Here is a 14,312-nt window from a genome sequence, read left to right as displayed (position 1 = left end):
TCCCATCGGTCCCGGCTCCCCCTCGGTCCCGCTCCCCTCGGTCCCGGCTCCTCCTCGGTCCCGCTCCCCTCGGTCCCGGCTCCTCCTCGGTCCCGGCTCCCCTCGGTCCCGGCTCCCCCTCGGTCCCGGCTCCCATCGGTCCCGGCTCCCCCTCGGTCCCGCTCCCATCGGTCCCGGCTCCCCCTCGGTCCCGGCTCCCCCTCGGTCCCGCTCCCCTCGGTCCCGGCTCCCCCTCGGTCCCGCTCCCCTCGGTCCCGGCTCCCCCTCGGTCCCGCTCCCATCGGTCCCGGCTCCCCCTCGGTCCCGCTCCCCTCGGTCCCGGCTCCCCCTCGGTCCCGCTCCCCTCGGTCCCGGCTCCTCCTCGGTCCCGGCTCCCCTCGGTCCCGGCTCCCCCTCGGTCCCGGCTCCCCCTCGGTCCCGGCTCCCCCTCGGTCCTGCGTGTGGGTTCCCACTGCTTGCGGTGGCTCACGTGTCCTTCCAGAAGCCCTCACTTCACGGACACACACACGCAAAGGGAATATACAATCGTATTCTCACCCCGTTTTAACACAGGTACCACATGACACCTTTGCTCCGGGAAAGGATACCACGCCGATCACTGTCCCTTTTCTTGGTCTTAGTTCCCCTTTATAGCCTTAAACCTCCTGAAAATCCCGGAGACTTTTTGTTCATGAAACTGACTTTTACGGTATTAGAAGTTAACACTGCACAATGTTGTTAGTTATTAAGTCACTAACAACAACCAACTTATTACACGTAACGTGCGCTCACGGAAACTGCTTCCCAAAGCGAAATCGACCACCGAGGAGCGGGAGCGGGACGTCGGTGCCGCTGCTGCCAGTCTCTCTAACGTCTCCACCCCAGGAGGCCGCCGGGCGCTCCCGACGACGGCGGCTGCTCCGTCGCACGTGCCCCTTGGGGGAAGGACGGGAGGGAAAGGCCGCCTCCCGGAGGCCTGGCTGGAGGGAGAGCCTGCGGCAGCCTCAGCCGAGAGAGACCCGGGAGGCCCTCTTCCGACGCGAGGACAACCGCCACCCAGCAGGTGCTCACTTCTGAGGCGGCTGCCGCGGGGCGGGGCGCGCGGCCCCGAGGAGCCTGAAGCCGCACTCCGCGCTGCTCTCCGCCGGCTGTCTGGTACCTGGAACGGACCTGCTATCCACAGACACACGTTCTCCAACACTGGGCCACTTGGAAACAAGGGCTGATTGAGTTACGCAGATACTCCAAATGCTGACACACTACCCTCTCTCAGAGAGCTCCCTGGTGGTGAGCAGCTTACAGACCCAAGCGTCGTCACCGGTGTGGCACAGGTTTGATCCCTGGCCCGTGAACTTCCACGTGTCACAGGTGTCACAGGTGGCCCCAAAAAAGTCACATTCATGTCAAAATGCCACCACCGACTTAGCTCCTTTTCAACCCAACAGCTGTGGATACCCCCAAGCCCAGCTGACCAGCCCTCCTCCCGGGCCCCTGGTGACCCGTGAACAGTGGCTGATCCAGGTTGCAACTAACCACACGAGCTCTCTTCCTTAAGACAGCTACTCCGACGGGCAGCCAACGGGCTTTCTGCCTACACTGCAGGCAAGGCTGAAAGCTTCAAAGAGAAACCACACCTCTCACGGCTTCACTAAAGGCACTTGGTGCCACCCGTGTGGTGGGAAAGAGCCCATCACCTTGACGGACGGTTCCAGATGCCAGCATCTCCCGCCGCTGCCCGTGCGCCATGAGCGCGCGTCATGGCATGAGGCAAGCAGGGGCCTAGAATCACCATGACGACAGTTTCCACCTCGTGGACCCTCTGAACTGGAGCCACAGACCACACCTGGGGAACCACTTCAGTGAATTTCGCTTTTGCCATTTCACGAGGAGCCTCGGAAGCTGCCCGACCTCAGCACACAGACAGCTTCTCTGGCAGGAGTTCCGCTGTCCCAGGCCGATCGTGATGCATCATTCCCCTCCTGGTGGGCACCTGGTATTGCTTGCTCACCCTTTGCTATTGTAACAATGATCCACTTTGTAGACAGACAATTTTATACACTGGCAAGGACTCTACAGCCGCAGAAAAGGTCCCCGGAAGCCGACGGCTGGGTCGAAGGACACACACGCTGCTCTGTGACCCGGAGCCTGGCACTCACCATCTGCCTCTACACGACTGCATCAGGCGCTCCACCCTCAACGCCCCCGAGAGAGCTCAGCACGGAGGTGAGGGAGGCGCTCTGTGCCCTGGGAAACTGGCAGAGCAGGTCCCCAGAGAAGTACATGCTTTAAGGAGATTTTTTTTATTTCTTTTTACGGCTGCTCCCGCGGCATGTGGAGGTTCCCAGGCTAGGGGTCTAATCAGAGCCGTTGCCGCCAGCCTCCACCACAGCCACAGCAACACGGGATCCGAGCAGCATCTGCGACCTCCACCACAGCTCACGGCAACGCCAGGTCCTTAACCCACTGAGCAAGGCCAGGGATCGAACCCGCAACCTCATGGATCCTAGTCAGGTTCGTTACCCCTGCACCACAACGAGCTCCCTAATCCACAATCCTGTCCCCTCGATTCTCGAGACCCTTTCCAGCTGACTTCCTGGAAGTGTTCTCCCCGGCTGTCACTCCGTTCTTTCCGGAAACGCCTCTATGAATTAACCCTCGAGGAGCGCGCTCCATTCACCTTTTCCACCTCGTCTGATTCACTTCTTTCGGATGCGTCCTCAGCTCTGTCTTCCAATGTTTGTTTTCATTTATTTCCGTTACTATATTTTGCAACAGCCAAGAGGTCTTTTCTGCTTTGTTTTCAAGAGCGCTTTGTCCTCGCTCGCAGATGCGTCCTCTGCCCTGGGCCTGAGGTACCGGTTCTTCACCTAAGTTCTCCTCCCTCTGCACCCGCGCTCTCCCCGGGCTGCCCCTTTCCAGCTTCTGCCCGCGGCCTCACCCCACCTGCTGCTACTGCGCCTGTGTCCGCGTCGCTAAGGCACGCATGCTCCCCTCTCTGCTCCAGCAGGCACCGCCGGGCTCCTCTCCCGGGCTCCCCGAAATGCCGAAAGCTCTCGCCCACTCAACACTTATCCTCAGTTTACTTATCTTTGTGGATTTATGTCTTGGTCATTCTTCGCCTACGTTAGTGGGGGTTTACGACGAGGAAGAAGTAATATGTCCACGGTCTGCTCTAACTGGCGAGATTTCCTTTTGAACAAGTTCTGTCTCGATTCTGAAGAGTTACACTTATGGACAAATATATACACACCACACTAGAGTAACGACCCGACCAGGCTTAAACCTCGCTTAGTAGAACCTCTACCAAGCAATGTGCGACTACTCATTTGTGCACCTCCGACACACACACACGAGAGACCAGCATGGCCACGGGAAGGGCCGTCTTCCAATAACCCCACCACCGGCTTTAAAAGTTCGGCCAAGGTCGGGAGAGGAAGCAGACGCGCGCTCACCTCGGCGAGCCGTGCAGACTTGTGCCGGAGCTGGCGGTGGACGTGAGGTTCTGCTCTATGCGCTGGTAGTTCCTTATCTGGGTGGGGACTGGGACAGGTGCCGCTTCACTGTACGGGGACACCATGGGCTGGCACTGCCTGCAGACACCGCTCAGGGAAAAAGGAGAGAAATCCACGTCAGGTCAGGCTCCCTTCCGGCCACCCCCTGGTGATGCTCAGAGCAGGTTCTTGACGAAGCCGAGTGGTCGCTTCTGAACGCCCGTAAGAAATGATCGCCTTAGACACACACATGAAGCCAAGACCACAGCCGTCCTTCAAAGGCCCCTGCGGGCACCCACGGGCACGCTGAGCGCTGAGACGTGTGGGGAGAAGGGCACGCGCGCTCCTCCACGACGGGGCCCCGGGCCGGCAGCGCCCCGCGTCGCGGCTCAGACCCCGCTCCTCGCTCCTGCTGGGAGAAGAGCACATGCGCGAGCAGAGGCGTGTGCGGTAGGCACCCCGGGACCTGGGCTCTGATGAGGACGGACGACGCGGCGCAGCTCTCCGAGCACCTGCCCGGCTGAGTCCACACCCTGCGTCCATGCCCTTCCCTCCTGGCTTTTCATACATCCACCCGCTGTGCTCCCTGGATGGCTTCCCATTCCATCCACAACACAGCCTGCGACATCAGGGACAACGCTGGGCCTTCAGAAAGATGACTTATTTCATCTTTCCGCCCTCCTGTAATTCTAAAAAAGCCACCAAATCTCCCGCTTTTCCCAATTACAACATTACAGAATTAGATTCCATATTTACTCATCTAAACAAATGATACGATCATCTCTCTTTTTTTTTTTTTTCGCTTTTTAGGGCCGCACCTGCAGCAATATGGAGGTTCCCAGGCTAGGGGTCGAATCGGAGCTACAGTTGCCGGTCTACACCACAGCCACATCAGATCCAAGCCACGTCTGCGACCTACACCACAGTTCACAGCCACACCGGATCCTTAACCCACCGAATGAGGCCAGGGATGGAACCCGCATCCTCACAGATCCGAGGTGGGCTCGTTTCTGCCGCGCCACAACGGGAATCCTGCCAACCCTCTCAAGTGTCACTTCAGACTGTTCGGAACCGTCAGAGGATCTCAGATGTAAATAACAAGAGAATCTCATCCGTTCGCCCCCTGCGCCTCACCACCGGAGCCCCCACTTCGCAGAAGGGATCACTCGTCCACGTAAATCACAACACTCCCCAGCCTCCCCGGCCACAGCGAGCACGCCGCAGCCGCATCAGCTGGGTCGGTCGGTTGGTGGGTGGGTGGGTGCAGGGGCTCTACTGCAGGCCCCCCACCCCGAGCAGGACCTGCCTGGCAGCGCCCTTGGAGCCGCAAGGGGACGGCCCCAAAGCCGGGAGACACTTGACTGCCGTGAGCCCCAGAAGTGAAGGCTCCCCCTGGCTCCCCCGCCTTCCCTGGAGGTAAGGACAAGATCCCCGGGGGACGGCAGGCCGCTCCCCCGCCGTCTTCCCAGCAAGGGGCTCCCACCGGGTGCCTCTCTGTTTCACCACGACTCCGGGAGAAGATCCCGAGGTTAACCAGGGCTCGGGGCGGCAAGCCCCCGGCCAGTGTCAAGGGGGACAGAGCAAAGGACCTCCGCGAGGCCCGGGGCTGCGGGGACACAGCAGGCGTCCACTCCGAGAGGACAGGCCCCGCCGAGCCCGGGGCACAGAGCCGGCCTCCGTCCGAGGCTGGGAACCCGGTCTTCCCAAGTCTGACGGCCTAAAACTGCTTCCTAAAAAGTGGGGGAAAGAAAGAACGACGGCGAAAAATGAAACAAAACCAAAAACCGTAATGACAACGAGATGGTCCCCCCGGGGTGAAGCCAAGCCCTCGCAGTGCCCACCCGCAACAGGGTCCCCGGGGCGGGGAAGGAGCCGCGGTTCGTCCGGGGAGCGCCAGGGCCCGGCGAGGGCAGAGGAGCGGCTGCGCCCAGCCCAGGACGAGCGGCCGCAGACGGCCTCCTCCGGGGGAGGCAGCGAAACCGGGACGTCCACACTGCACGGGCTGAAACCACACCCTCAGAGGAAGGCGGCCGTCAGGTCGGCCCAAAACTGCTCATCCCCAGGCCTGACCTGCGCCGAGGGCCCCGGGCTGCCCCAGAGCACGTCCCCACCTTGAAGCACCACGTTCCGCGAGCCATCACCGCCGCCATCGACCGCCAGGAGAGCGACGTTGCTCGGGGCACCCACAGTCACCTTTGACAAATGACAGCGGACGCTCCTTCTCAGTGCAGAGGCGTCATGAGAGATCGCCACACACGGAAGGAACTTCCGCTCCAGCTGCACGTCCTTCACTCACCAACCAGCAGCGCTCCCAGCCTCCCGGGCCCGATTTGGAGAGTTTTCCACAGTGTGTCTATTCTGGTTTTCCTCTTGAAACATCCCTTCCAAGCGCTAACACGCGTCAACACCATTAAGCAGCAGCTCAGCAAGTCCGCACACGGCAACCCGGCGGCACCTGTCCCCTCCACTCGTCACAGGTCGGCAAACCAGTCAGTGACAGCCACAAGCCCCAGCTCCCAAGCCCTTGTCAGCGATGGACGACACGAAAACCTCCAGGGGGCACTGGGTGGGCACCTCCCTGCTGACCCTCCCCAGGCAAGGAGAGGGCACGGGACTGAGCTGCACGGCGGTGTCTCTGCTGCACCGCACATGCGTTCCTGTGCTCCCGACCCAAGCAAGGGGCTCCTGAAATGCAGACTAAATCTATGCCCAGCGTGCCGCAGCACTGGAGGCCAAACCCCTCAGATCCTAAGACTCTCAAGGGCTTTCGTTAATCTCAGACCACGTGTGACAAGGTCCTGCCGATGCCCACGGGGAACGACATCCAGTCGCTTGGCGCAGAGACCGTGACAAGAGATGCTAAGGAAAGAAATGCATGCATATGCATGACGGGGTCACTTTGCTGCATAGGAGAAATTGGCACGACACTGTAAATCACCTAGAATATCAATTGTTTTAAACAAGAAAAAATGATGCACAGAAGTTGACCCAACATTGTAAACCAACTATGCTTTAATAAAAATGTTCAAAAAAGGAAAGAATACTTAAGAAGGTATACATGTATGACTGGGTCACCTTGCCGTACAGCAGAGACTCCCACAGCACTGTCAATCAACTGTGCTTTAATCAAAAACATTGTTTTTAAGTATCAAACGAGGAATTCCTGCTGTAGCGCAGCAGCTTAAGGGTCTGGTGTTGCTAGAGCTGCAGCTTCGATTTGATCCCCGGCCTGGGAATTTCCACATGCCGCAAGTGCAGCCAACCCCCCCTCCCAAAAAAAAAAAAAAAAATCAACAGCATCAACATGCATTTCCGTCAATAGGTGTTCTGGAACAGATATGAGAAAGTAAAATGCTACACCCTGAATTACATTTTCCTGGTATCAGAATAGAACAAGTTCTCCAGGAAAATTCCTGACCCCTCGTCAAAACCTACTCATTTCAATACAATAAAACATTTCAAAGTAATTTCAATAAAAATGAGGGTCTAAGGAAATAAAAAAAAAAAGAAAGAAAAAATTTGTCTTTCATCCTTTTGGGGCTGTACCTACGGCATATGGAGGTTCCCAGCCTAGGGGTCTTATCAGAGCTACAGCTGCCAGTCTATACCATAGCCACGCAGGATCCGAGCTGCATCTGCGACCTACACCACAGCTCATGGCAATGCCGGATCCTTAACCCGCTAAGTAAGACCAGGGATTGAACCCGCAACCTCATGGTTCCCAGTGGGATTCGTTTCTGCTGTGCCATGATGGGAATTCCGGAAATAATTAAATCTTAACGGTTCCATGAAGAGTAGTCTTTCACCTGCATCAAACCGTTTTAAGTTTGCATACGCGGTCATTTTTTAAATCTCTGTTTTCACTTACACTTAGTGAAAGTATTATTTTTCTTTTAAAACATTCACTACCACCCTCTGGACCCATTTCTACAACCCTGGTGGACTCCCTGCCACAAGCCTCGGGAAGCCAACTGACAGAGCAGCTCTGTTTGGGAGATGCTGGCCTCCAAGCAGAGGGAACAGACTGCTGACAGGAGAGAAGCGGCAGAGCCATCATGGAGCTCTGCCACTCCTCTCCCCCCTCCTTTGAGATCTGCATGTCTTTTTATGTAGAATCTAAGCGGGAGTTCCCACTGTGGTGCAGCGGGTTCAGACCACAGCGGCATGGGTCACTGCAGAGGCACAGGTGCGACCCCGGCCTGGTGCAGTGGGTTGAAGGATCTGGCATTACCACAGCCGCAGCACAGGCCACTAACCGCAGCTCAGATTCAGTCCCTGGGCCGGGAACTTCCATATGCTGAGGGTTTGGCCATTAAAAAAAAAAAAAAAAAATCTAAGAGACAAAAGCGCTCCCAAACTATCAATCTATGTTCATGGGTATACACTAAGATGCAAGTTGTGCCCAGTACACAAAGTGGGGGGCTTATACTCTATAAGAGTAGAGTTTCCGTACGCAACTCAAGTTGTTATTCGTTTCAAATAGATTGTTATAACCGTAAGTTATTTCATGTAATTGCAGTAGCAACCACAAAGCATATACCTACAGAATACACACAATAGGAAATTAGGAGAGAATCAAAGTATATTGGTACAAAACTCAAAATACAAAGGTAGTAAGGAGGAAATGAGGCACAAAAGAACCACAAGACATAAAGAAAAGTAGCGAAATGGCAGTAGTCAATCTTTCCCTGTTAGGCTGACAATGAAAGGATGGACAAAGATATTTCGTGCAAGTGGTACCCGAAGGAGAGCAGGGGGTGGGTATGTTAATACAGAACAAAGTGCATTTTCAGTCAGATGCTTGTAAAAACAAAAAGTCCGTGTTATACAACGCCAAAAAGGTCAATTAACCAGGAAGACACAATTATTATAGATACTCACGCACCAAACATCAGCCCTCCCAAATAAATGGGGCAAATACACGGCAGGATTGAAGGTAGAAGAGACAATTGTACAAAAATAATTGGAAACTGCAACCCACACCTTAGATCATAGACGGAACCACCAGACAAAAGACCAATAAAGAAACAGCAGCCTGAACAAACCACAGATGACTGGACCTAACACACACCACGGAACACTCCTCCCACCAACACCACATTCTCTTCTAGGACAGACCACATGAGAGGCCACAAAACAAATCTGAACAGATTGAAAGACTGAAATCACACAAAGTATCTTCTCCAATCAATCACAATGGATAGAAACTAGAAATCAATAGCAGAAGGCAAACTAGAAAATCCATAAATACAAAGAAACTAAGCAATACGACTCTAATAAAACAACAAATGGGTCAAAGAAGAAATCTTAAAAGAAATCAGCAAATATCTTGAGAAAAAGAAAACACAATATATCAAAACTTACGGGATACAGTGAAAGTAGCACTATGATGAAGTTTGTAGCTTGCATTAGGAAAGATCAAAAACCTAGCTTTATCCCTCAAGAAACAAGACAAAGAGCACAAACTAAATTCAAAGCTAGCAGGAGGAAAGACATAATAGGCAGATGTACAGATGGTACACGTACATTTTTTCAGAACTCTTTTTCTAAGACTCTGGTTGTCTTCATAGGGAGACAAGGTGTACCCCATTAGAAGGAAGGAAATAATGAAAATTAGAGCAGAGGTAAAGAAAGTTGAGAAAACAGAAAAACAATAGGAAATATTTTAAAAACTAAGAGTTGGCATTTTTTTAAGTTAAATCAATGCAATTGACGAACTCTTAGCAAGATTAACTAAGGAAAAAAGAGCAAAGACTCAAAATCAGTAATGAGAGAAGGACCATAACTAATGCCACAGAAACAGAAAGGATTTTAAGAGAAAACTCTATGAAACAATTGCTTACCAACAAATTGGATAATTTAGAAGATAAAGATAAAATCCTACAAAAACACAACCTACCGGAGTTCCTGTCATGGCTCAGTGGTTAACAAATCCGACAAGGGACCATGAGGTTGTGGGTTCGATCCCTGGTCTTGATCAGGGGGTTAAGGATCCAGCGTTGCCATGAGCTGGATGTGGTGTAGGTCACAGACGAGGCTTGGATCTGGCACAGGCCGGCAGCTACAGTTCTGATTAGACCCCTAGCCTGGGAAACATCCATATGCTGCAGGTGTGGCCCTAGAAAAGACAAAAAGGCAAAACAAACAAAAACCACAACCTACCAAGACCGATCATGAAGAAAGAAAATCTGAACAGACCCATGACGAGTAATGACACTGGATCCGTAAATCAAAACCTCCCAAAGAAAAATCTAGGACCTGATGGCTTTGCTGGTGAATTCTACCAAACAGTTAAAGACTTAACACCAATGCTCCTTAAACTCTTCTAAAAAACTGAAGAGGAGGGAATACTCCCAAACTCACCCCAGGAGCTCAGCATTACCCTAGGACCAAAAACAGACATAGATACTACAAGAAAACCACAGAATATCCCCGATGAAATCTGATGAAAAAATCCTCGGCAAAATACTAGCAAACCAAGTTCAACAGCACAATAAAAGAACCAAACACCATGACCAGATGGGATGGATATACACCACCAATAAAATGAAGGACTAAAACGACATCCTCATCACAGCTGATGCGGAAAGAGCATCTGCCAAAATCCAACGCCTTTTCATGATAAAAACACCCAACAAACTTGGAACAAAAGGAAACTGCTTCGACATAATAAAGGTCATATATGAAAAGCCCACGGCTGACGCATACTCAACGGTGAAAACTGAAAGCTTTTCCTCTTTGGTTGGGAATGAGACAGGGCCGGCCACTCTCAACACTTCTATTCAACACAGAATTCCTAGCCAGGGCAATTAAGCCAGAAAAAGAAATAAAAAACATTCAAATTGGCAAGGAAGAAGTAAAATTATCTCTGTTCACAGACAATACGGTCTTAAATGTAGAAAACTCTAAAGATTTCATATGCAAAAAAAAAATTATAAGTAGTAAATCCTGCAAAGTTGCAGGACACAAAATCAACACACAGAAATCAGTTCTATTCCATTACACTACCAAGAAACAACCCAAAAAGGAAGAAAACAATTTCACATACAATCGTATCGAAGAATAAAATACTGAGAAGTCAGTCTAACCAAGGAGATGAAACACTTGTATGCTGAAAATTACAAAACAGTTAAAAGAAATTAAAGAAGACATCTCATGTGCATGGACTGAAAGAGTCAATATTGTTAAGGTGTCATTAGTATCACCCCACGTGCTTTACACACATCAGTGCAATCCCTATCGGAATCCCAATGGTGGGAGTTCCCGCCGTGGCTCAGCAAAAATGAATCTGACTAGTATCCATGAGGATGTGGATTCATTCCCTGGCCTTGCTCATTGGGTTGGGGATCCTGCAGTGCCATGAGCTGTGGGGTAGTTCACAGACGCAGCTTGGATCCCGTGTTGCTGTGGCTGTGATGCAGACCAGCAGCTGTAGTTGCAATTCAACCCCTAGCCTGTGAACCTTCATATGCCACTGGTGTGGCCCTCAAAAGTGGGGGGAAAAAAAATTCCAATGGCGTTATTTGTATAAATAGAAAAATTTCTATCCTAAAATTAATATGGAATCTGCAAAGACCCAGAATAGTCAAAATAACCTTGGAAAAGAAGAATAAAATTGGAGGTCTCATATGCCTTAATTTCAAAATATATTACAGCGCTACAATAATCAAAACAGTGTGGCACTGTCATAAAGACAGACCTAGAGACCAATGGAGCAGAATAGAGAGCCCAGAAACAAACCCTTGCATATACAGACAGTCTTTGACAAGCATCCCAATGCCTCTCAGGGGAGGAAGGACAGTCTCTTCAGCAAAAGGTGCTGGAAAACTAGACATCCACATGCCACACAAGGCAACTGGACCCTCACCTTACACCACAGACAAATATGAACTGAAAATGGACTAAAGATCTAAATATAACAATACAGTATATAACCATATAGAGAGAGACCTGTTGCACAACACTGTGAATATACAATATTATTGATCTCAACCTCAAAAATGGTTAAGATGGCAGATTTTATGTGTTTTTAACCATAATTTACTTAAAAGGATACACTGTGAAACAAATTTTAGAATCAAGAACATAGAGTTCTATTATTTTACTCACGTACAAAAAAATATGAAAGAAAATTTAGTTAAATATATGCAGACATACCCTCCACACACCAAGAACTCATTAGAGGCGCGCCTGCCAGCAGTTCCCACTGGCATGTCATCTAAAGGAGAGAGAGAAACATAGTCAGTTCCGCTGCACCAGCTGCTGAAAAATGTACATCGCTCCAACATGATTATAAGGAAACAGTTTCATCACAGCACAAATTTACCATTTGCTTATGTTGTCATTTCACCCCTGGGTAGCAACCGTTGAACATGACGTACAGCTGAATTCACAGGCTGCAAACATCAGGTCTTTTCAAGGTACAGCATCATACTAAGTGCAACGTGTATTTATTTCTTCACCAGTTTAACAGATGCCAAATCTATGCCACTGTTCTTATCACGTCCCTTTTCCTACGTCATGGTCAAAGGTTTTGAGTGCTGCGCCCCTAATCCCAGTCTGCCCTTCAACTCTGGCTTTCACTGAAGCACTCTGCAGGGTGTGGTGATTTTTACGTCACATTCTAGCCCAGCTGCCTATACATAGGTCACTCTGATGCTGGGGCACCCCACCCCCAAGCATGACACACTCCTGGGTCTCTGATGGGCGGTTGCTCAAGATGCCGTGGAAGCCGGGGCCTCTGAGACAGACGCTGCAGACCCTCTTTGTCTGCTCAGGTGTCATCTGTCCACAGGCACAGAGCGCAGCTCAGAACGCAGGGGCCCCCAGCCCGCGTCCCCGCCGCGGCCACTAGATCACACGGCTCCGTGTGCTCTGAATTCACGGGGCTGCCACGGTTTAACACACGCTGCTGTGCAACAGCGGTGTTGACCAAATAACATACATTTCCCCAAAAACGACGCTAATCTCAAAATACTCCAGAAGGGAGCAATAATCACAACATCCCCCTGGCCCTATGTTGAAGTGCGAGATACTGGGTCCCTGCTCTCACGGAGCTCCGGTTCTAGCAGGGCAAGAAGGTAACGATACCGGGGTGATGAGACGTATGAAACGAGGCCATGGAACCTCATCCTCATCAACGGCAGCAGCATCACCCGGGACTGGAACCTCCCAGACTTGCCCAATGAGGTCGCCCCACAGACAGAAAGACCCACCCACAGATCTTCAACGGTCATCAGCCGTCCTGCTGTCACCGTCACACCGTGTCATGATCCTGAAATGGTAAGGCAAGCGGGAGGAAGAGAAGAGGGTGACAGGAGCAGAGGAGTCGACAGCCACAAAAATCCGGAGGCTGGAAAGCGGATGCCGGTGCTCGCGGGTCCTTGCAGGCCCAAGAACTAGCATCCCTGGCCAGCAGAAGGCACGCCCACAAGCAAACCAGCTTACACCAGCCATCTCCAAAAGGCGAAGTGACTGGCAGCGCCAGCTGACTTTCACAGTGGTGCGGAGGGCAAGCCTGCGAGGGTTCGGTCCGTCTGGCAGCGGGCAGTTTCACGTCCCCCGCCCAGTTAATATCGGGCAGGCAACGCCAGCGCCCGGACAGGACAACAAAGGCAGCGGTTCAGGGAGAACCGCTGGGGAGCGGCCGCCAAGAGGGCGCTTTAACTCACGCTGACCACGGGACCGCCAGCCCTCCCTCTGCCACCAGGCGGCCCTCACGTGGCGTCGGGGACACGCTCTTCAGAAGCCTGGCTGACCTCTGCTGGGGGATCCGCGCAGCCCCCAGAGAGGAAGCCGTGCAGGCCAAAGACTCACGCCTCACCCGGCGTGGACTCGCTGTCCGAATACGCCTTCCAATGACATTTCAATTGTCCACTCTTCACTGTCAAATACAAAAACAATTCCCAAATGTCTAGGCAAAGAATCTAAAACAAACCAAACAAAGGACTCCCAGATCAACTTGGGGGGTGAGGAGGAGAACCAAACACGCCTTTTCCAGGGAAGAGTTGAGAAACGTATGTCAGCTGCGTCTTCAGGGACCAAACGCTGCGCCCGAAACCAGACCCACACACACTGGGGGCGGGGAAACGGACTGCTGCAAACTGGAAACACGGGGGCGTGCGCGAAAAGCGCAGGAGTAAGGAAATCAAACCACTCGAATGAAGAGCGATGGCAGGACAGGACAAATCTTACTTATTTACTTTTGCTTTTTAGGGCCGCACCTGCAGCATATGGAGGTTCCCAGGCTAGGGGTCGCATCGGAGCTACAGCTGCCGGCCCCGGCCCCGGCCCTGGCCCCAGCCCCAGCCGATCCGAGCTGCGTCTCTGACCTGTGCTACAGCTCACGGCAAGAATGGATTCTTAACCCACTGAGCAAGGCTAGGGATGGAACCTGCGTCCCCACGGAAGACAAGAAAACCTTTAAGCAAGAATCTTCTCTGCCCACGTGGGCCTCCTCCCTCGTCTGCATAACTAGTTCCCTTAGGAGACCACCTGGCTTCCTAACCTTGTCGGGGTTACTGCCGGCTCTGTACACACAGACCCGGATTGCGCAGCCGTCAACGTGTCGTTTGACCTACAACCCCTTGTCTCGAAAACTTTCAGAACTCTGCTTCTTCTTTGGCCGCGCCCACAGCAGGCAGAAGCTCCCAGGCCAGGGTCTGAACCTGCCCCACGGCAGTGACAGCACTGCACCCTTAACCTGCTGAGCCACCAGGGCGCCCGTGTAACTGTGCTTTGCCCTCTGACAGGCAGAGCAGCCCGCAGAACTTTCTGAAAGACTCTCAGCAGATTATCATCCTCAAATCGGCTCCAATAAAACTCTCCGTTTCTTAGATCAAC

General features: G+C 52.3%; 1 protein-coding gene across 10 annotated transcripts in view; it reads right to left on the bottom strand.

The window, feature by feature from the left end:
* ULK2 (unc-51 like autophagy activating kinase 2) overlaps positions 1-14,312 on the bottom strand; it is a 69,293-nt gene that overhangs the window by 16,855 nt on the left and 38,126 nt on the right. For 9 of the 10 annotated variants that reach the window (XR_007131963.1, XM_047758756.1, XM_047758750.1 and 6 more), the window contains 2 exons: positions 11,628-11,688; positions 3,432-3,569 (listed from right to left, as the gene is read on the bottom strand). Coding sequence is in view for 9 of the 10 variants with exons in the window: in XM_047758756.1 (XP_047614712.1) it covers positions 3,432-3,569; positions 11,628-11,688 (199 nt within the window). In the remaining variant the exon portion in view is untranslated. The remainder of the gene's footprint in view (positions 1-3,431; positions 3,570-11,627; positions 11,689-14,312) is intronic. The other variant, XM_047758753.1, reaches the window with a different exon arrangement.

This window comes from Phacochoerus africanus, chromosome 14 (assembly GCF_016906955.1).
Source record: "Phacochoerus africanus isolate WHEZ1 chromosome 14, ROS_Pafr_v1, whole genome shotgun sequence".
In the NCBI taxonomy this organism is placed as follows: Eukaryota; Metazoa; Chordata; class Mammalia; order Artiodactyla; family Suidae; genus Phacochoerus; species Phacochoerus africanus.
This window is presented reverse-complemented; position numbering and strand designations above follow the sequence as displayed.